The 22,214-nt window shown below is 54.9% G+C and overlaps 1 protein-coding gene across 3 annotated transcripts; it reads left to right on the forward strand.

The window, feature by feature from the left end:
- Nucleotides 1-476: 476 nt before the first annotated feature.
- On the forward strand, nt 477-21,896 carry HSPA12B (heat shock protein family A (Hsp70) member 12B). 3 transcript variants are annotated; one of them, XM_016137886.2, is made up of 13 exons: nt 477-724; nt 8,584-8,643; nt 10,432-10,529; nt 11,573-11,697; nt 13,947-14,133; nt 14,451-14,576; nt 14,868-14,984; nt 17,029-17,203; nt 18,259-18,345; nt 18,802-18,906; nt 19,001-19,259; nt 19,698-19,801; nt 20,401-21,062. In XM_016137886.2, exons 2-13 carry the CDS (start codon nt 8,601-8,603, stop codon nt 21,060-21,062), a joined length of 2,088 nt encoding a protein of 695 aa, XP_015993372.1. In that variant the 5' UTR covers nt 477-724; nt 8,584-8,600. The 3 variants fall into 3 exon arrangements, with proteins under 3 accessions (XP_015993372.1, XP_015993445.1, XP_015993516.1); XM_016137959.2 differs by lacking the exon at nt 477-724 and adding an exon at nt 3,625-3,781 and having other exon boundaries at nt 20,401-21,896; XM_016138030.2 differs by lacking the exon at nt 477-724 and adding an exon at nt 3,625-3,781 and having other exon boundaries at nt 14,472-14,576; nt 20,401-21,400.
- The last annotated feature ends 318 nt before the right edge of the window (nt 21,897-22,214 follow it).

The following is a 22,214-nucleotide window of genomic DNA, read 5'->3' on the forward strand; positions in this document are numbered from 1 at the left end:
CTGGGAGACGGGGCTGATTCTGGTGCTCTGGGTGTGTCATTTGGGGCAGGGTGTGTCATTTGGGGAGGCTCAGCAGGAAGGTGGGACCCCAAGACTTTCTTTTTATGAAGGATGAGGTGCCAGCTGCCCTTACAACAGTAGAGGCATCATGGAGGTTGAGCCTTGAACTCCTGGCCATGGGCAGGGCCTCCCACACTCCCCTCTCAAATGAGGAAAATGATGGAGGCCGAGGCCGAGGCCGAGGCCGTGGGCCACAGAGAGGAAGTCCAGTGGGGTGGAGGCAGGCAGAGTAATTCCTGGAAGGAAGCTCACACCTCAGGAATCTGGTAAAAGAATACTCTAGGAGCTTCTGTCCCAGAAGCCCCCACCTCCTGCCCCCAGGAAGGGGCAGGCAGAGCTGGACAGCTGGACAGCTGTCCAGGGGGGGTGCCTCTGGGTATCCAGGTGCTACCCTCCCTTCACCAGCCTCCTGTAACATGCGGCACAGGCAAGAGCACAGATTCTGGGACAGCCCACTGGCTCTAAATTAGGCAATCCCTGTTCTCTCTAAGCCTCAGCTGTCTCCTCTGTAGAATGAGGATGGAGAGTCCTCCCCCAACCCAGGGTGTCGTGGCAGCTGAAGTGGCAGGGCAAGGTACTCAGTTAGGCACCAGCACACCATGAGGGGCAGTCGACAGGATCTACTGGTGAAAAAAGTCTCTGCCACCCTACCCTTGCTCCTAAGGTAGGCTGTGGGTGCGCCTGCCCACTTTCTGGTGCCCACATATACGTGTGTGTGTGTGTGTGTGTGTGTGTGTGTGTGTGTGTGTGTCCCAGGCTCTGGGGCAGAGCAAGCAGTCAGGCTTGGGAAGGGAGGCGGGAAGACTGAGAAGTTCTCTTCACAGCTCCTCATCATACGTAGGCTTAGGAGTCCTAAAAGCAAACATTACCCTCTGTCCTAAAATTGCCTACTGGTCTGCCATGACGGACCAGGCGGAGGGAACTGGGGAAGTGGAGCACTGCTCCTGCTTTCCAAACCCAAAGCGTCTTCCTAAAACCCTACCTGGTGGTGACCAGGGTGGGGGGGCTCTCCAAGCAGACAAAGCACCCACGACAGGGCCCAAGGAGTCAGTTTCTCTCCCAAGGGCCCAAGCAAGGGAAGGATGCCACCTCTGAGCAGGTCAGGCCTGAGGACTCACCCAGGTGGAACAAAGGGTCAGAAGTACAGAAGGCAGATGTCCTTGAGGGGCAGGAGATGGAGTTTGAGGTTAAGGCTGGGAAGGGCAGCTTGAGAGGTCAGCCAAGGGCAGTCTACACTTAGATCTTCTCCTGCATGCAACGGGGAGCCGTGGAGAGTATAGGAGAGGTGAGGTGATGGGACCAGATTTGCACTTTTGAAAGTCTCCTCCAGCTGCTTGATAGAGATAGATTTGGAGGGGCAGAGCTAGGAGCAAAGGCATCCATGGGAGAAAACCTGAGCAGAGGCCAGAGGAGGGAAGCCTGGCCTGTAGAGAGGCGGATCCTGGAGGACACACTCAGAGGTTGATTCTTCCTCATGCTTCCTGCATTTGGGAGAAGCAGGAAGCCGGTGAGGTCAGTGGGTGGACCCACAATGGTCCTAGAGGGGAGAGGAAGTAGGTACAAGGGCACGGGGAGGACAGTACAGGGCAGGGACTCAGTAAGACACTTGTCCATGCCCACCTGGGCCCTCACCTTCCAATGGCAATCACATCTAACCTCTTCTAACAGAGAACGGGATTCATGGAGATTATTTGCTGTCCTTCCTGTGTCAGACTGGAAACTGCTCAAGGCTGGGGACTGTGACTCCGGAGTCAGACTGTGCTGTGGGGACCTGAAATGGGGGGAGAGCAGACAGATAGAAAGCTGCCAAGCAGGAGAGAGCTCAGGGCTGGGGATCCCCACCCGTGAGTCTTCAGTCTTGCTCAGAGCCTGCTGCCAGCCCCTCAGAGATGAGCTAATATGTGGAGCCACGGGTGGGGATGGAAGGAAACTGGAAGTGAAAGGAAAAAAGAAAAACAAGAGGCAGGTTGTGTCCGAGGGACCAGACCCTTCGTTCCTTCTCCATACACTCACATCCGGCCGCACTTGGATCCTCCCAGGTTTTGCTCAGCCTCTGGAATGAGAAGGCCTGCCAGCCCCATCACTTACCTGTCATACACACAGACCGACACATACAGACAAACACATACAGAAAGACATATGACACAGCGACACTCATAAATAACAAAGTCACGCAGGTGTCCCAAGAGACACACTCACACACACAGACATACATATACACACACAGACACACAAAGACATACTCATACACACATACACGCATACGCACCAACATACATACAAACACAGACACACCAACAGATATACACACTCATACTGACACACACCTGACTGGATACTAGCCACATCCAAAATTATTACCCCCTAACCTCCTTGCCGGGGCCCTCTGGGGGCAGTGGCCCTGACAATAAGGGCGACAAACTAGGAGAGGTGACACTTTAGTTGGGAAGCCTTTTAGAAGGGCAGAGGAGAAGGGATAGTACTTCAGGCCAGGAAAAAGGCCCCTGCAAAGGTTTGGGGTGGGAGGCAAAACTATGATGCTCACAGGACTGTAGGGGCCTTGTGTGGGGAGTGGGTTGGGGGCAGACAGGAGGCCAGCTCCCCTAGCACAGAGAAACTGGCTGAAAAGCAACCTTTGGCCCCCATCCCACAGGCGTCCAGCCTGAGCCTCTGCAAGGGCGCACTGGACAGAGGGAAAGGGACCCCACTTAGGTCCTGCCAGAACCAGCAGCTGGTGGGGTGCACGGGAAGTCAGCTGCTTTTCATTGGCTTAGCAGAAGGGGGTATCCACCCTGCAAACCCCTGTTCGAAGGCCACTTCCCAGCACCCCAGAGAGGACCTGGGTTAGGCCAGGAAGAAGGCTGTGAGCCCTCATGTGGAAGGGAATGGGTGCCCCTGGCTGGGGCAAGATGAGTTCTGAGTAGTCTCCTTTCCAGGAGTGGGGCCCCGGCCTGTGAGAACACTTCCCTTGCTGCCCTAAACTTTAGCAAAGACAGAGCTAGGCCCCAGACCCAGGGGCCTGCCTCCACCCTCAATTAGGCCTCTTCTCTCTGACCCTTGGAGACCAGGCTAGGGATCGCAGGGTGGAGGGTGGGTCAAGGGACTGGAGGGGTCTGGGACAGGGTACTGTGAGAGGTCTGGGGAGGGCCCTCCCTCCCCAGCAGCTAGGATCTTGCAAATGGGCTGGTCTACACAGAGCCCTGAGGTGGGTCTATTGGGGTGGGCGGGGGAGCCCCTCCGCAGCTGAGCCGCAGGAGGCCGACGAAGGGTCTGGAATTCCTCTTCCCTTCCCTCCACCTCCTCTCCTCACCCTTCTCCCCACCCCACTCCCAGCCACCCCCGTGCTGCTCCTGATCCGGGAGGCGCGGTGGGGGCCGCGGGGCTGCCCGGCGCAGGAGGGGCGCAGGGAGGGGCCCTGGACTCGGGGCCAGGGTGGGCCCCTCCGCGGAGGCCCCGCGCAGGCAGGCCCCGCCCCAGCCTCGCACATCTGGGCTGGGAGCGCGGGCCCACCCGGCGGCGCAGCCGGCGCGGCCATCCGGCCTGGGGGAGGGGGCGGCGGGCGGGGTGAGCGGCGCGGGGCGGTGGACGGCGCGGGGCTGTGGGCGGGCGGCACGGGGCTGGGCGCACGTCGAGGGCTGCGGCCGCCGCGCAAGGCACAGCCACCAGCTGCGGGCCGCGATCGAGGCGGCGGGACAGAGGTCGCGCTGTCAGGAGGGCGGAGGTGAGTTCTGGGGCCAGGGGCTGCTGGGCTTTCAGAAAGGAGAAAGGGGCCGCAGTTGGCCATCCTGTCCTGAGCTGTCTGCTGAAACCCCACCACAAACTTCCTGAGCCTGGGAGGCCCTGTTGGGGACAGATCTGAAAGCCCCTCTCTCCAGTGGGAGCTGCTGGTTCAAGAAAGAAGTTGGGGCAGCGACTGTGGGCTCCCATCTGGGCTTTGGGACCCCACACATGCTCTGCAAAGGGGGAGGCAGGGCTGAAGAGACTCCTGTGCTGAGGGATGCGGGTGGGGGGCTAATGTGGGGCTGGGTGCTGCTCCAGGGGGACCAGCTTGTGGAGGTCGCAGTGCCTAGGCCTGAGGAAGTGACCTGGGGTGTATGGTGGGGGGGGGGGGCATCTTGGGTGGGTGTCCTAGGGCCTGTGTGGTCCGGGAAATTCTAGAGTGGCAGGGTGGCCGGGGTGCCACAGTTCTAGACTGTGGACTGGCCTCTTGACCAGGGAACTCTGGTTTCCCTCTATGAAGCCAGCTTGGGGGTCAGGTGGGGTGGGGTCTGGGCTCCCTGAAGGGCAGTGGAGCCTGTTTGTAAAGCAAGCTTCTGTGGGTGAGAGAGACTGAGAGGCAGTGAGCTCTAAAATATGGACTACCTGTGAGAGCAAAGGGAGCCCTGGAGGTTCAGAGGTAAGGGAGGTGATGGGGGGACTGGCAGACAGAGGATGGGAGGGGCTTCAGGGCCTGTGCTCTGTGGGATAGAGGTTGTTTGTGAACTAGCTGCTCCCATGATGAGGACCCACCGGGGTGGGGCAGGATGTATGGAAAGAAAAGTTGAGGACAGGAGGGGCCTCTGGAGGCCATTTCTGTCACCCGCACCCCAGCACAGGAGGAGGCAGCCCCCCCACCCTATAGCCTTCCAGGTCGCTCTCCTGGAAGGCTTCTCTCCAGAGACGGACTAGAGCAGCCCTTTGGGGTTTCTGATCTGTCTCTTGGGCCCTGGTTGGCCCAGTCTCTGGCTTGGGAAATGCTTGTGGCCTCTCTCTGCCTGCTGACAGAGCCCTGTTCCGTTAAAGAGCTGGCAGGATGCTGAGCAGAGAGCAGTGGGTGGAAGAGGTTGGGTCCCGGTGAAAGGAAGCCTGCTGGGGAGAGAGGGGATCTGTAAAGATCTAGGTGAGCTCTTTGTCCTCCTGGGCAGAGGACAGGTATGTGTGGAGCCGTGAAATCTGTCAATACCACATTCTCCCAGTGCTCCAGGGGGCATAAGTACCCAACCTTAACGCCTCCACCCCAAGAAGAGACTCTCAGAGAATTCTTTCCATCAGTCAAGAAGTCCTAGGATTTTCTAAATCTGCGGGGCTCTCTAGGATGGGAGTCTCTGGTTTCGAGTCCCTATTCAGCCACACCCTGTTCCAGTCCCCAATAACAGGTCATGTCTATTGGATAGATGTCAGTGCCAAAAGTCAGGGTGAAGCTGAAGATTCAAGGTTGATATGAGGTCAAGGGCTAGGGGTCATCAGTACATGGGCAAAGATAGGGGTCAGTCCACAGACAGGGCTAATTGTCTGTCTGTGGGTAGGGTAGGGATCAAGCTGGGGCCAGAGTTTAGCCTGTGATTGTAGCCAGGAAATGAAGTTACTTTCTATGTAAATCAAACTGCCCCACCCAATTATTCTCAAACCCATAAGCATTAACAGTGTGAAATTAGTGGGCCTCTGGGAGAGGGTCTATTTCACCCCATTTCCAGCCTTGGACTCTGCCCAGACATAGCTCTTGGGAGCTGAGGTGGTTCTGAGACCCATAGTCAGCATTCTCCTTAAATGTTTCTGGGTGTGTGTGCATAGTGGGGAATGTCTCGAAGACAGATGGGGCTGCCAACCCCTTCTACTTCCACCTCTCGAGGAATTGGCAGGATCCTCCTTCTTTAATACAAATTGATTTCTGTTCTCCTGCTCTCCCTAAAGAATGTGGAATGACTAGAATCACACTCTCAATGAGACGAAAATCTAATAAGAGGAAATTCAGAATCCACATCACGAAGGGAAAGAACACCGCTCACATCTGTCCACCTCCCTGCCTTTATCAACCACCATTTTTTTTTTTTTAATTTGGACTTGATCCTCGCAAGCCCCCTACGTGACCCATTTTGCAGGAAAGGCACTGAAGCATAGAGAGGCAACAGGATGCCCTCCAGCCAGGTGCCATAACAGACGCCTGCCAGCCCTGAGACCCCAGTGTAGGGCACTCAGTGAATCATACGCTCAGAGATGGGAGGTAACTGGACCAGCTTCAGACAGCTGGAGGCACCTAGTTTGGATGTGGAATCCAGCTTTGAGTGATGATTCCTGACTTTTGTTGCTCCTCCAGATATAAGAGTCTTGGTCCAGAAAAATCTATTCATTCATTCAACAGTATTTCCTCAGCACTTAGCTCGGAACCCAGCACAAAAAAATGCTCAATAAGTCTTTGCTGAAGAATCAAAACAATGTACAAATAGGACTGCCAGCTTCTCCCTTGTGGTCTTGATCCAATGTGTGCTGCCAAATGTTTTACAAATCAACTCTGCAAGAAGGGGAAAACCCTGATTCATAGAATTTGCCAATTTCTTTGGTGTAAATGCTTCCACCATGACTGATTTAAAGCTACCAATGTGAGGTCAGTGAGAGCAGAATTGGAAAGAGACGCACAGGATCAGCTCTTGCCACCCAGTGGGAACCATCTCCAGCATACCGCTCCATTACCCTAAGCTGGGCTCCTGTCCCTGGCTCTCAAGGCCCATACCCACCCCCTCTATATGCTTTTCCTTTTCTCAACATCACTCAGCTGCTCTTTGAGTGCCCATGACCAGCCCCTGTCTTTCCCCTGATTCTGATTCCTGGGCATTCAACTGTGTGCCTCTGATGACAGCAGGATTGAGTGGGTCTGAAAATCTCCATGGTGCTGGCCATGCAGAAGTATCCTGGACATGTCTGAGTTTTTGTGCATGATGGGGCTGGGTTCTGCGAACTGCGCGTGAGCAAGGGTGCGTGTATGTGTGTGTATGGGTGTGACAATGCCCAGCTCTGTGCCTGCCTGTGTTCTGTTAGTAAAACTTCCTGATCAGGCCACTGGCTACAGAGTGGGAGTGGGCTCTAGGCAGCCCCCACTATTATTTAGGGCATTTATCAGGCCCACAACTACAGACAGTTGAGCAGCCCTTCTCGAACTTCGGTGTGCGCCGAACCACTTGGGATCTTGTTAAAACCAAGTTCTGACTCAGCAGGTCCCAGGCAGGGTCTGAGGTTCTGCATTTCTGACAAACTCCCAGGGGATCCAGTGCTGATGTCCTGAGACCACACTGAGTAGCAGAGCTGTTGATGACCTGGGGGACTCTGCCTCTAGCCTAGACCACGGAACTTCACTGACACATGCTCAGGTTCCTACCATTTTAGAAAAGAAAATGAAAAGCCTTGCTCCCCACCTCAAGCTTTAAGTTCCTCCAGCTATTACCGGCGTATCAACTCCTGGTCTCAGCCATCATCCTTGAAGTGCTAGCTGCTCTGCTTGCTCCTCACCTAGGCTTACCTGCCTCCCACCCCATTTCCATTCATTCCACCAAAATGTGGCCCTGGGCCAAACAGGTGTTTCCAGTCTCTTCTAACAACCTTTAAAGGCATCTAGCTTCACACCCTTCTCTTACCAAGATCTTCATGGAACCATCTCAGTATCAGCCAACCTGCCTTCCACTGGTCTACCTTTATGCTCAGGTTCTCCTCTCTTCCCTTCTTCTCTGCCAGGCCTCCCATGACAAAGACCCCCCCAGCACACGTCTCCACCTCAGCTTCTCCCTGCTCTCTAGATTGTATATCCTCTGGCTCCGTGGTCAGTCCTCTCAGCAGTTCAGAACTCCACCCAGAACACTGCCCCTTTCCCCTTACCAGCCTGCCCTTCTCCAGTATTATCCTTCTAACTTTAATCAGATCGTGTCACCCTTGACACCTTCTTCTCCTTAATCCCCCATATTCAATCCAGTCATCCTCTCTCTACCCCGTTGCTTTCGACCTCTCACGTGTCTCCATTTCTGTCTGAAGACACACAGCCATTGAGCTCCTGTTTCCATGTTGTCTTGCTGTAATCCACACTCCCCATGCAGCCAGAAGGACTTTTTAAAACAAAAAATTAATCACCTCCACCTCCATTCTGCCACTTCAAACCTTTCAAGATTTGCTATTGCCCTCCATGTAAAACTAAATCTAAAATAGGGTCCCCAAGAGCCTGCCTGCTGGATCAAGCCAGCTCAGGCCCTCTCTGCAGCCTTACCACGCGCCCCTTTCTGCCCAACTTGTATCCAGTTGTGACCTTGACAGCATCATTTGGAATCTCAAATTCACTTGGGTAATTATCTGATTATAATCAGTTTTCCCCCACCAGGCTGGGGGCCCCCAGGGCAGGGACAATGTCTCTCTAGGTCTCTGATGTCCCATGGTACCTGGCATAGAATGGGTACTGAAAACTTTTAGGAGCATCCCGATTCCAACAAAGCAACTGTTAAAAAGAGCTTTTTGAGACAAACTAGACCGTGGGACTGAGCATTAGATGAGATTAAGGAATTACTGCTAATTTTGTTACACATGATAATGGTGTTGTGGTGATGGCTTTTTAAATAGTCTTTATTTGTTAGAGAGACATATTAAAGAATTTATAGGTGAAACTACATAATGTCTGGGATTTACTTCAAAGCACTCCAGTCAAAAGTAAATAAATAAAATAAATACATATTTAGCGAGGGAACAAAGGAACAAATAAACGCCATTCTGCTTGTCTGTTTCTGTTCACAGCCACAGGGCCTGCAAAGATGCTGGCTCTCCCAGAGCTGGGCCTGCAGGGACTATACATCGGTAAGACCACCCTGACCTCCACCCCGACCCACCACGTCACTTGCACCGGCACTGAGATTCACCCCTAGTCTGTCCGCGGTGCCTTTTCCAGAAGAGGTTCCTGAGAGTGTGTATGTGTGAGGAGGGTTGGGGCACACAGGACTCTGTGTGTGTGTGTGTGTGTGTGCGCGCGCACACACATGCACAGGACACATCTGTTCATAGGATCCCCTGTGTATCTATTAGTGTACGTGCGCAGGGCAGGTCTGCGTGCACAGGACTGTATGCGTGTGTATGTTTTGTGCACAGTACCTGGTATGAGTGTGTGTATATGTGTCAGTCTATCTGCCTGTCGGCAGGTCGGTGCACAGGGCCTTGTGTGAGAGTGTGTATATAGGTCTGCAGGCGGGTCTGTGTGCACAGAAATCTCTGTGTGAGTGTGTGCACCTCTGCCTGTGGCCTGGTCTGGGAACAGGCTCTGGGTTCCCTGCAGGGTTGGGAGGCTAGGAGGCAGGAGGGACACTCCTCAGGAAGTCCACTCACAAAGACCTGGCGGGCCGGGCCTTCCTTCCTGCCTCCCTTCCCAGGCTCAGGCCACAGCAACTTGGCCCCTCAAGCCTGAGCTGGTGGCAGGACTCAAGCTCATGCTGGCTGCCTGAGAAAAGAGCCCCGAAGGTGTGACTACCATGTTTCTGCCCCTCCAGCACCTCAAGACAAATTTCAGCCCTTTACAGGCACTTTCAAGAGTCCCCCTCATACCTTGCCCCTCACGTATATTCTCAGGGTATCCCAAGGCCAGGGAGGGCTAAGACCTGTCAGGGCCACTGAGCAGGGCAGACACTAAGAGAATTTGCTTTATCCATGAGTCTTCACGTCAGACCCCACCAACCTCCCTGTTCCCATGTGTGAATCTCAGGGTGGCCTCAGTCCCCCTCAGTCCCACAAAGCTCAATGTGGTAATGACAGGCCACCAGCCTGCGCCTGGGGGATGTCTAGTCAGGCAGGCCCCGGAGCTGCCTGAGCCTCCAAGTCACCCTTTGGGGCTGCCTGCTAGGGGCTACACTGCTTCTTCCCATCAAAGGTCCAGCTCAGTCCTGGGCCTGCTGAGAGGATCTCAATGAGGCCTGCTGCCCCCCAGTGCCGGCCCAAGGTGTATGTGTGTTGTGTGTTATATGTTGTGATGAGGGTGGGGGGCAGCTTAGGATGCAACTTCCTAGTGTCGTGGATTCCCCTCAGCTCGGGGCTGGGCTGGGGAAGGTGCCGCCCCACCTTGATCCTCACCAGGCCTGTCCTTAGGAGGAAAGGAGGGCTGCTCCCTCAGATTCTGATTAGAACCCTGTATCTGAACTCTAGGGGGAGGGGAGCTGTTAGGTCTGTAGTTTCCCCACCTTTTCTGGTTTCTCCACCTCCACCCACCCGAGGAGCTCAGCTGCCTCATCTCCCCTGCCCTTCTATCTCTGGACTCAGTCTCCCCAACAACCCCTACAATGCTTCTCTGTCTCTCCCCTCCCCCACTCTGTCTGAGGGATGCTGGGGGAGACAGATGTGGGAGGAGTCCCCAGGTGAGGCACAGATCGTCCTCCAGGGATGGTCACTACTAACTGATCATAGGCCCTCAGCCTGTTCCTGCCTCAGTTTCCCCTGCCTCGAGTCACATCCTTCCTCCCCTCTCATGCAGTCCCCCTCCCCAGAAGGGCACCTCTTGCCTTGGCCCAATAAGGACTGATGGGAGAACATCCCAGGCCTGAGGTTCTCAGCTGCCGGCCCCCTACCCTGATGGTGCCAGAGTGACTTGACCTTTCTTTGCAGGCTCCAGCCCAGAGCGATCACCTGTTCCCAGCCCACCTGGCTCCCCAAGGACCCAGGAAAGCTGTGGCATTGCCCCCCTCACACCCTCACAGTCTCCAGTAAGCACAGAGTGGGGATCCAAGTAGCGGGTGGCCTGGGTGGTGTGGAGGGTGGTGGTACTCCAGAGATCAAGGCCTAGTATGTGGCAGAGCCCTAGCAGGGCCTAGGCTGGGCTAGGGGTGCCATCATGCCTCCTGCCCCTGCACACTGCAGTCATGCCCCCTGCAGAAGGGTTAACCTTAGGTGACCTTGGACCATAGGAGTAAACAGTTCTACTGAGGTAAGTCCCACATGCTAATGCCCAAACACCTGCCCTCCAGGATGACATCCGGGGGCGTTGCAGCTAGCCCGCCTGGGGCAGGTGCACTTCTGAGCATGTAGTTTTTCAAAGAGCACTGGGCCTCCCAGAGTTGCTCCCCTTTTTGTCAACCACAACTCCACCTGAATCCCAGTTATATCTGGAGAAGAGGAGACACATCGATAAAAAATAATTGGGAAATTATTAGCTTGAAGTATCCAGAATATAACTCTCCTACTAGCTCTCTGGGTCACCCTACCCAAGATGGCCTCACCCCAGTGATCCAGCCTGGGTATCCCCTTGTTTTCAGGGAGCCCAACATGGCCTGGGAGAAGGCAGGGACCACTGGGCACATGCATAGGGCCTCTCTTCTCAGCCCCAAAACTGACAGTCTTGTTGTGTCACTGTGGCCACAAAGGGCAAGAGGGTCAAGTATACACAAGTCCATGTGCAATGAAACTACCAAGAGGAGCCTAATTGCTCCCAGCTGGGCCCAGGCTGTGACACGGTATGAGAGGGTGGTGGGGCTAAGGCAGTACAGACAGAAGGTGGGCAGAGAAAGAAGGTGGGGGGGGGGGATTACAGAAGCAGGAAAACAGGAGCTCGATCCAAAAGCTGTACAGGGCTTCCTGAAAGGTAGTCAACATCTCCAGGGCTCAAGCCTGGGAAGGGAAGCCCAGCCAGGCACACGGGTGGGGGTGGACCAGGGCTAGTCTGGACCACAGTCAGAGGAGGACTGGGGCCTCTACATGCAGTCAGCTTGTCCCCCGGGCTGCTTCCTGACTCTAGATCTTATATTTGCAGAAGCCTGAGGCTCGAACCCCCCAGCAGGCCTCCTTCTCCGTGGTAGTGGCCATCGACTTTGGCACCACATCCAGTGGCTATGCCTTCAGCTTTGCCAGTGACCCTGAGGCCATCCACATGATGAGGTGAAGAAAGCTGAGCTGGGAGATGGTGGGGGAGGGCAGTTGTACTAACACCCTGGAATGGTCCTGGTCCCACAGTACCCTGAGAGCTCCTTCCACCCCTAGTCTGGGCTCCCCACTGAGGCAAAAGGTTGAAAGATGGACTCAGGCCTGGGCCCCCAGCCTCGATTGAAGCAGCTCCCTGCCCTCTGTGGGAAATGTTGGGCTCTGTTCTTAATTTTTAAAAATTTTATTGAGATATAACAAACATACAGCAAAATACACAAATCTCTTTCTGCGCTTTTACAGAAACATATATGCATATATATGTGTTTTTAAATAATAGGTGAAATATACAATTTGCCTTATTTTAAACTTTCAACATTATTTTGTAGATGTTTTACGTCAATACAAAAAAGCTGCTACATTCTTTTAATAGTTGCATAGTATTCCATGGTACACATGTGTCATAATTTATCCATCTTTCTACTGATAGTTTTGGGGTTTTGTTTTTTCTTTCTAATTTTTCACTCCTACAAAAAGTGCTGCAATGAATCTCCTTCCTTGAAAATTTGTGTTGGGATTTCCATGAGGCAGATTCCTAGGTTCAGCATCTCAAATGAAAAACAAGGACTCGAAGGGTCAGAGGGTTAACTGACCTGACAAATCACAGTTGTTATAACAATGATGTTAGAAAAATCCATTCTGATGTTGTTGAGTTTTGTTTGAACAAAATATTTCTTTGAATACTCCCTCCAGGCCTCCTTCCCCTGATCCTTTGGATGTATCTTAATAGGGCTACAAATAGTAGGTAGAATATAGGAGACCCCAGAGCTCCCAATCCAAACTGGAACAGGGGGTCAGGGGGTTTCCCCAGGGCCCAGGAGGCTAGATGGAAGGGTGGATGGAGAGACAGACAGAAGGATTACTGTGTCAAAGATACAGTGACTTGACCTTTGTGAGCCTGGACTGTCCTTCCCCTTCCTCTGCTCCCTCTATATCCACATGAGGCCACAAAAGCTCTGGGCACTTACAGCCCTCTAGGAGTCAGCACACTCAGCTAAGGCCATGCTGGGCCCCATGCTGGGGCCAAGGAGACATGAAGGGACACTATCTCTGTCCTGTGGAGGTGACTGTTATAGGAAGTTACTAGGGAACATCATGGCCTCCTCCCAAACCCTCCCTATCCCTACCAGCCACCAAGTCTAGTCATTTCTGTATCATTGATATCTCCGGAGTACCCAGCCATTTCACAGGCACCACCCCTAAGTCCAACCCCACACTCTCTTACCTGGATGTTTTTTCTTCCCCATCCTTCCTCCCTTCTAGTCTGTTATGTGGGGGCCAGTGACCTTTCTAAAGGCAAATGTCATACCTCTTCACTCCCTGACTTAAAACCCACCAAGATAGAATCCCATATGGCATTTGATGTTATCCCTTAGCTGACAGTAACACTCCTGTATTTCCTCCTGATCATATTGAACCAGCTTGCAGCTAGTTCTCCTGTTCTTCACATTTCTAAGCTTTGCACATGCTGTTCCTTCGGCCTGGATTCTCAGTTCCTTCCTAAAAAGGCTGCAGTGGTGAACTTGGCCTAGAGGGGTCAGAGCATCAATGAAGACAGAGGAAGGATAGGAAAGATTTGCCAGGCCAGTGAACTCGGCAGGGAGTTCTGGGTGGATGTTTGGATATATCTGTGGGTTGGGAGGTTTGGAACCTCATTCAGGTTTTTTTGGGACCTGCTAGAGGTGCAGTCAACTGGGGTTTAGCTGCTCTGGTGGGTCAGATTAGAATGTCATGAATGCCTTAAAGGAGCTTGGCTGTGGAATATGGCCTAGAAGAGAGCAAACCAGCAGGATGGGAGAAGGCCTCTGCTAGGGTGCTGGAGAGATACATCAGGAAGCCAGACCTAGACAGATGGATTAGATGAATGGTGGTTGCTGCTGCATGTTAAGGGTGCAGAGAGGTGAGGTCAGATAGTATACCTCATGGGACTGGAAGCTGTGAATGTTGGATGGATCCCATGGCCCCATGGATAGGGAGGATCCCAAGAGCAGCACTGATGGCGATTTAAGTGGATGCCAAGCACCATCTTCACAAGAACCCTACGAGGCAAGTACTATTATTATTCCCCTTTTACAGGTGGTAAGACTGAGACTAGAGGAGGCTAAGTGGCCTGTAAGGTCACACAGCTCATCCCAGAGCCATCACCCAACTCCACAAAGGGAGGGAGGGTTGCTGCTGACCCCGCTGATAGCTCTGTGTCTCCACAGGAAATGGGAGGGTGGGGACCCAGGTGTTGCCCACCAGAAGACCCCCACCTGCCTGCTGCTGACACCAGAGGGAGCCTTTCACAGCTTTGGCTACACCGCCCGCGATTACTATCACGATCTAGACCCTGAAGAGGCGCGGGACTGGCTCTACTTCGAGAAGTTCAAGATGAAGATCCACAGCGCCACTGTGAGTCACACTCTGGCTGGCTCAAGACCCGCTCCAGCCAGGGAGGCGGGGCCAGGAGGGGAAGGGGCGGGGTTAATGTGGTGGGCAAAGCTAAAAGATGAGGAGGGGCGGGTGGAGGCGTGGTTAAGGGGCGGAGCTTGGAAGAAAGGTTGGAAACCGGGCTGAGCGGTGAAGATACGATTAGAGGAGAGGCGGGGCTAAAGAGGGGCTGGGGACGCAACAAAGGTGAGATTAGAGCGAGAGTGGGACAATGATGAAGAGTGGAAGCACCAGGGAATGGTCTTCAGGAAATGGGGCAGAGCTATGGCTTCCTGCAGAGTCGCCCTGTGTCCTGCCAGGATCTCACCTTGAAGACCCAGCTGGAGGCTGTAAATGGAAAGAAAATGCCTGCCCTAGAGGTGTTCGCCCATGCCTTGCGCTTCTTCAAGGAGCATGCCCTTCAGGTGCGCTGCAGCCCCATGCCTGCAGACAGATCAGCGGACCCCAAGGCCCATCCTTTCCCCTGAACCCATCCCCTGCTCATCTAATGGGTAGCCGCGGTCACAGGTCATCCTCTCCAGTCCCCTGCCTTCCTGTCTGGTAGAGCCTGCACTAGCTATACAGGTGCTGGTGGAGGGGGGAAGTGTTAGGGATTTTTCCAGCTCGGCTGGGAAGCCCTTCCTAAGGCTTGATTAGTTCCTCCAGCTCCCACAGAGGGCTGAAGGCAACCCCCTCACTGCTCCCTCCCGCTCCAGGAGCTGAGCGAGCAATGCCCATCGCTGCCAGGAAAGGACACTGTACGCTGGGTGTTGACGGTGCCCGCCATCTGGAAACAGCCAGCCAAGCAATTCATGCGGGAGGCTGCCTACCTGGTGAGGACTGCAAGCAGAGTAGTAGACAGTGCTCCAGAGGGCCACAGGGATGGCCCCATATCCTCTTTTACCCCACCACCTTGGGACCACAGAGTCATTGTATAAAGACCTCCAGTCTCCCCCTGCTGCTGGGCATTTTGGAAGGTTGCTGCCACCAGGAGAAGGAGTGGCCCTGCAGGAACAGAGGGCTGAAGGACAAGAGGCATAGCCTACGCCAGCTTAGCCAGTGCCTTTTTATTATTTATGCATACAACACCTGGTCTTCCTAGGTGGCCTCCCATCCAAGCATTAATGAGGCCCAAGCCTCCTTAGCTTCTGAGATCAAACATTGGGCTTGTTCAGGGTGGCATAGTTGTAGACCATGGACCATGGCTCCACTGGGGTGGAACCCAGGACCTTCTGTGTGTAAAGCAGATGTGCTAACAGCTACACTATGGAACCATGTCCAAGATGGAGACTGGTCTATATTAAAGGACTCTCAGTAAAAAGGAGGTGAGGGAAGCAGAATGGGAGAAAGAGCTGAGCAAGGGCATTTCTCAAGTGGATTCTAGCCTCAGTTTGATCTCATAGCTCTGGAAGTAGTTGGCCATAGTGAGGCAAAGGGGCCAGATTTTTGTTCATCTATATCGGTGTGTAACTGGTTGCTGGGGGTGGAAGGAACCTCTGTAAGCGAGGTGGTTCACATTCAGCTAAGGGAAGTTCTCCAGAGAAAGGGGCAGCTATGAGCCAGTATCAGCCAACACTGCCAGCTGGGCAGGGCACCAAGAACATCCACTTTCGCCAGCATCAGTATTTTAAGGAACTCTGCCACTACCACAGCCCCAGGCACTGTTAAGTTCTTGAGTTCAGGAAACAGAACTATGAATCTATGAAGGGTAGTGATCAAGGCCACTGTTTTCTGGTTTTCCTACCATAAAAGATGCCCAGAGTTTTGGAGAAAGGATGGGTACCGCTAATGCACCACCCCACCCCACCCCCGGTGGAGATGTGGGGCACAGCAAGACTCATTGCTTGTTCCTGCCCCTGGGGCCTTGGGGGACAGCCTAGGACACACAAAAGGGATCTCAGGCCTGCCTGTAGACCCTCTGGAAGATATGAGGGCTCCCAACCTATGCACACACACTCATGAGCCAGGCATGCCTTACTTACCCTTGTCACTGGAAGGGGCTAACCCTGAGCCTAGTGGGCATCCCCCTGCAGAGACCAGGATGAAAGCAAGGCTGTGCCCAGCCAGAACAAATACCATCCCCCAACCACAATGCCCCTCCCATGCTGGTTTACCAACTCTGCTTCCTCCCACACTTCCTTGGCTGCCAGCTCAGGAAGGGCTGGCCCTGGGCAGGAAGTCTCAATATCCACCCATCCCCATCCCCTACCTGGTCAAAATCTGGGGAATCCCACATAACCATAAATCACTTGACACAGGGATTCCCTGTCCTAATGCAGGAAGTAACAGATCTCGTGTTTTCTCCCCACAACTGGCCTGTCTTGGTGCCTGGAATATCACTGTTAAGAGTGTCCTTCCTCCTACATTAGCTTCCCCAGGAACAATGTTTTAGGAGTGGGGAGTCCTATGGCTACTGTCCAACACCAACCTGGTGGAGGAAGAGGGTTTAGTTGAGCCAAAACATGCCCCCACCATCTACTCTGATTAATGGTCTGTCCATTCACCCTCTCCCAAATACACAATGCTAGAGTCTCACTAACACCCTGAGTCAGTGCCCAGCTGACCAGCCATGCCCTTTGGGCAGCTCAGAGGGGCAAATCCCAGGTGGTCTATGTTTTCACACTGTCTAGGGTCTCTTCCTGCTCAGCAACCCCATGGTGTCCTTGGCCATGGCCACACCCCTCCCCAGTCAGGTCACAGGGTAGCTATGAGGCAGCTCCAAATCTGTAAAGTATGGAAGGGCCTGAGAGGCCCAGCGTAGGTGGGGTGTGATGGGGAGGAGGTAGGAGCCCCAAAGGCCCCAGTCGCCTGTCCCAGGTGCCATTTTAGGTGTGACAGCCCATGGTGCTCCTGGCCTTGCCCACCACCCATCCCCAGGCCGGCCTGGTGTCTAGAGAGAATGCAGAGCAACTACTCATCGCCTTGGAGCCTGAGGCTGCCTCTGTCTACTGCCGCAAGCTGCGTCTGCACCAGCTCCTGGACCTGAGCAGCAGGGCCCCAGGCAGTAGGCGCCTGGGTGAGCGCCGTTCCATTGACTCAAGCTTCCGACAAGGTGAGCCACTTCCAGTGGTGGGCTTGGAGGCAGTTACCCTTGGAGGGTCAGAGTGTCACTGAGACTAGAGGCTTGGCCACATCCAGAATGAAGAGGAGGTCCCCCTCCCCTGGAGGAGCCCAATCAGAGAGGGCAGAAACATCCCAGTCTGAGGGAGGAGGCACAGTCTTGACCTGTGGGAGCCCAATCTGAGGAGGATAGGACTTAGCCTAGCCCTGAGTCCGAGGGTCTGGGGAGACAGCCTACTTTGATGGGAAGAATGCTTGGGTACTGACAAAGGAAGTCAGCCCCCACTCTGAATAGAAAAGGGAAAGTCTTCAGGAGCTTTCACCTAAACCAGGGGTCCCCAACACCAGGGCCACGGACTGGTACTGATCCATGGCTTGTCAGTATCTGGGCCGCACAGCAAGAGGCGAGCGGCAGGCAAGCTAGCGAAGCTTCATCTATATTTGTAGCCGCCCCCCAGTGCTAGCATCACTGCCTAAGCTCCACCTCAGATCATCAGGCATTTGATTCTCATAGGAGCACTGGTGCCTGGTACCAAAAAGGTTGGGGACTGGTACCCTGAACAGCTACTGAATCAGCTGCCCCCCGCACATCAGCCCCAAACTCCTGCTGCCAGGACCAGGCACTGAAACAGCTATGATCACCCTTGTTCACTGCCCCCCAGATACCATCTCCATGACAGGGAGAGGTTCCAAGTCCTGAGCTACTCTGGATCCCCCAAGATCTCCCCTGCACGACACACACAGCTTCAAACCCTCTTAACCCAGATTTTGTGACAGTCTGAGCCCTCCTGCATTAAGAGAAGGCTCTGCTTCCAGAAATACTGCCCCACAGCTGTTGGTTACAGCATCTGGGATTACCCCATCAGGTTTCTCCAGACCCTTTGGGGTTCAGCATTGTCTTCTCCCAGTTAGAAGTGGAGCAGGAGTTTCCAGAGCACTGGCTGCTCCCAATGTCCATGGAGGGCTTTGGTGGGAAGATGGAGATTGAATGTTGCAGCTGAGACATCTTCATCTAATCTCATTTTCTTGCTCTCCCTCGAACTCCAGCCCGTGAGCAGCTGAGAAGGTCTCGACACAGTCGCACATTCCTGGTGGAGTCAGGGGTCGGAGAGCTGTGGGCAGAGATGCAAGCAGGTGGGGGGATAGGGAGATGGTGGAATGTCTTCGGCCCCATGGTACACCATATACTGGTGAGGGGGAAGGAACATTTGTGAAGTTGGCTCCAGCCCCTGGAAACCAGCTCTTTGCTCCATCTGCTGTACCCAACCTGGCAGACCCCTCACAGTCACATGCACCCTCACCCACTCACAGCCACATCCTTCACACTCCTCCTAGGGATTCTACGGAGATGGAATTACAAAGCCCTGAACCATTTTCACGGCCCCCCCCCATCCCCCCCACACACCCTGTGCCTTTATCCGGTGGCCTGAGTTTTAAACACCTGAAGCCTCTCACTCCCCCCAACATACACTGACCCACAAGCAGGACTTGGTACCTGGGGCAGGGCTAGAGGCTGGGTAAGTCGGGAGGTGGCACAGGGCTGAGGGTGCAAGGCAGGCTTCAAGTGTGTGGCCACACTCGCCGCCATAGGAGACCGCTACGTGGTGGCAGACTGCGGGGGAGGCACGGTGGACCTAACAGTGCACCAGCTGGAGCAGCCACATGGCACCCTCAAGGAGCTCTACAAGGCATCGGGTGAGTACCTAGAGTCCTTAGTACCCAGACCGCTAACGCCCCCTGGCGGTGGGATCTGCACTGACATTCTCCTTCGCCCTCGGTCCCACCCCAGGCGGCCCCTATGGCGCGGTGGGCGTAGACCTGGCTTTCGAGCAGCTTCTGGGCCGCATCTTCGGCGAGGACTTCATTGCCACCTTTAAAAGGCAACGGCCAGCAGCCTGGGTGGATCTGACCATCGCCTTCGAGGCCCGCAAACGCACGGCAGCTCCGCACCGTGCGGGGGCGCTCAACATCTCGCTGCCCTTCTCCTTCATCGATTTCTACCGCAAGCAGCGAGGCCACAACGTGGAGAAGGCCCTGCGCAGGAGCAGGTGGGTACAGGAACCGCGGGCTCGAGCAGGGTAGGGTGTGCGAATGGGAACCGCCCTTACAAGGGAGGGATGGGCCTAATACGCCGCTCACACTAGTCAGGCCGGCCTCGGCGGCGGCAGAATACATAGACCACAACTGGAGCAAGAAAATCATGGGTTTCGAGGAAAGGGCCGACGTCTGTCTCCTCCCCAGCACTCCGAAACACACACACACAGCCAATGGGTCTTGGCTCCTCTGTCCGGAGGCAAGGGAGGCTTCTCTCCTGGGACCTTATGCCTGGAATAGAAGCACGAGGTGGCAAAAGCCCCTGAGAGAGTGGGGCTGGGATCACAAAATGTTCAGTCAGTCCCCCAGGCACAGAGGCCTGAAGCAGGAGTAGAAGCTGGGACCCTGATCCATGGGTCTACGCCCCCTTCATCTGCCCCCTTCACCTACAGCGTGAACTTCGTTAAGTGGTCCTCACAGGGGATGCTCAGGATGTCTTGCGAGGCCATGAACGAGCTCTTCCAGCCCACGGTCAGCGGGATCATCCAACATATAGGTGAGCACCTGAGCTTCGGTCTGCCATTCACCCACCTCCACATATACACCCAGATGTGGGAATAACTTCTCCTATTAGTGCCTGGAAACCAAGACCCAGAATCATTTGGAACACCTGGAGGACCCGGTGCAATGGGGATTAAGAGTTAGGAGGGATGATGTGTATATAGTCTTGCCAAGTTAATGAACCTCTGGTGCCTCTGTTTCCTCACTTATAAAATGGGGTGACAGTACTGGATTTCCAAAACTGTTACCACAGGGATTTAAAAGAGCTGAAGCATCTAGAGAGTGAGCACGTCTTGCACGCAATAAGCAGTAGGCATTTAACAGGTGTAAATGCATATCCTTCTCTGGGGCCCTCCACAGGTGTACTGGGGAGACAGCCCGCAAGCATCGCCAGGAGCCCTCAGAGTGCTGTTTTTCATTAGAACCAGGGAACCATTTTATATTTGAAATGGCTGTTTTCTAATTGCCAGGAGGGCAAAGACAGGCAGAGGGAGGTGACAGTGGCCACAAAGTGGTGGCCTCAGCGTCTCATGCTCTCCCTCTCTTCCCCTTTCCTCCTTCTCCTTAACTGGCCCCCTTCACTCCTTTCCGCAGAGGCACTGCTGTCTCGGCCTGAGGTACAGGGCGTAAAGCTGCTGTTCCTGGTGGGCGGCTTCGCCGAGTCGGCTGTGCTGCAGCACGCGGTGCAGGCGGCACTGGGTACCCGCGGCCTGCGCGTAGTGGTACCGCACGACGTGGGCCTCACCATCCTCAAGGGCGCGGTGCTGTTTGGGCAGGCGCCAGGCGTGGTGCGTGTGCGCCGCTCGCCGCTCACCTACGGTGTTGGCGTGCTCAACCGCTTTGTGGCTGGCCGCCATCCGCCAGACAAGCTGCTGGTCCGTGACGGCCGCCGCTGGTGCACCGACGTCTTTGAGCGTTTCGTGGCCGCAGAGCAGTCGGTAGCCCTGGGCGAGGAGGTGCGGCGCAGCTACTGCCCCGCGCGCCCAGGCCAGCGGCGCGTGCTCATCAACCTGTACTGCTGCGCCGCGGAGGACGCGCGCTTCATCACCGACCCGGGTGTGCGCAAGTGCGGCGCTCTCAGCCTTGAGCTCGAGCCCGCGCCTGCCGACGGCAGTCCAGATGCTGCCGGGGCGCCTCCCGGCCGCCGCGAGATCCGCGCCGCCATGCAGTTTGGCGACACCGAGATTAAAGTCACCGCCGTCGACGTCAGCACCAATCGCTCTGTGCGCGCCGCCATTGACTTTCTTTCCAATTGAGAGCGCGCAGGCGCGGCGCCAGCCCCTCTCTGCCCGGCCCCGCCTCCTTATGGTTACGGGCTCTGGGGAGCCGGCGGGGGCGGACTAAGTCTTTGTTCTGTCAGCGTCCTTTACCCCGTCTGCCTTTCCGGGGAGATAAGGTCGCAGGAGGGTGGGTGGGGACACATCCAGCGGCTCTGGCTTTGGGATTGGGCCCCAGTCCGCTGATTGTAAGGTGGAAGGGCCCTGCCAAGGGCTGGAGTCAAGTGCGTCCATAGGGAACACGTGACTCTGAAGGCAGACTGCATCGGAAAACTGGGTCCTGGCCTGAACTGGGGCTGGGGGTGGGGAGGGTGGAGACAGTAGGGAGGGAAATGCCAGGCAAGGCTGCCCCAGGCAGCAGGAGGAAGGTGGTTTGCAGGGCCCAGTGCTCCGCTTGTGGGCTCGGCCCACACAGGCAGCCAGGCAGAGCAGCCCTGTACCACAGAAAAATGGCTGGAAGCTGACACAAGAGGGACAGAGGTAGCAGGACCTCCCCGGGTGTGATGCTGACCGACCACCCACGTGTGACTGTTAATTGTAGATAGGGAAGTAGTAGGCTAATGAGGAGGGTACAGGGTAAAGGCACTTATGAGGGTTATGGGGGTAGCATGCTGCGGGGCTAGCTTTCCTTCATGCCAGATGACCCGCTTAAACCCTATCCCAGCCATAGAAGGTGGGGCAGTAGGGAGGACAAAAGGAACACTGAGGACTGGTGTCAGCGCTGCCTGTCAACTTAGTGTGCTGTTATGCCTGCTCACAACATGCAACAGCCCTACCTGCCTTAGGTGACAATAAAACAATGTTCAAGGTGAAGCCACAGCCTGTTGGTATCTCACAAAAGCGGACCCCAGTAGTGTAGTGGAGCGGGCCTGGGAAGGGAGCTTTTCAGCTGTGCATGGGGCTAGTAACTGACCAGAAGGAAGTGCTGCTGTCTCCCTGTCAAGCATTCCAAGTAGAACTTCCCAAGTCCATAAGATCTCTCTCTGGCCTGGCCAGAAGGCCCCTCCCCATCCTAAACTGTCTTGGCAACTATTCCCAAACCTAAAATGCCACCACCTGTAGGTCTTTGTAGGCTAGGTGCTACAATAGCTTATTGTGCCCTTACCTTCTAAAAGAACGAATTCAGCCAAA

Source organism: Rousettus aegyptiacus, unplaced genomic scaffold (assembly GCF_014176215.1).
Source record: "Rousettus aegyptiacus isolate mRouAeg1 unplaced genomic scaffold, mRouAeg1.p scaffold_m13_p_12, whole genome shotgun sequence".
NCBI lineage: Eukaryota > Metazoa > Chordata > Mammalia > Chiroptera > Pteropodidae > Rousettus > Rousettus aegyptiacus.

Bases quoted from the DNA above. Each gene is read 5' to 3' on its own strand.
- HSPA12B (XM_016137886.2), top strand. From the start codon at position 8,601: ATGCTGGCTCTCCCAGAGCTGGGCCTGCAGGGACTATACATCG. The intron at 14,985-17,028 runs GTGAGGACTGCA...ACCCATCCCCAG, and splicing joins TGCGGGAGGCTGCCTACCTG to GCCGGCCTGGTGTCTAGAGA. The intron at 17,204-18,258 runs GTGAGCCACTTC...CTCGAACTCCAG, and splicing joins TGACTCAAGCTTCCGACAAG to CCCGTGAGCAGCTGAGAAGG.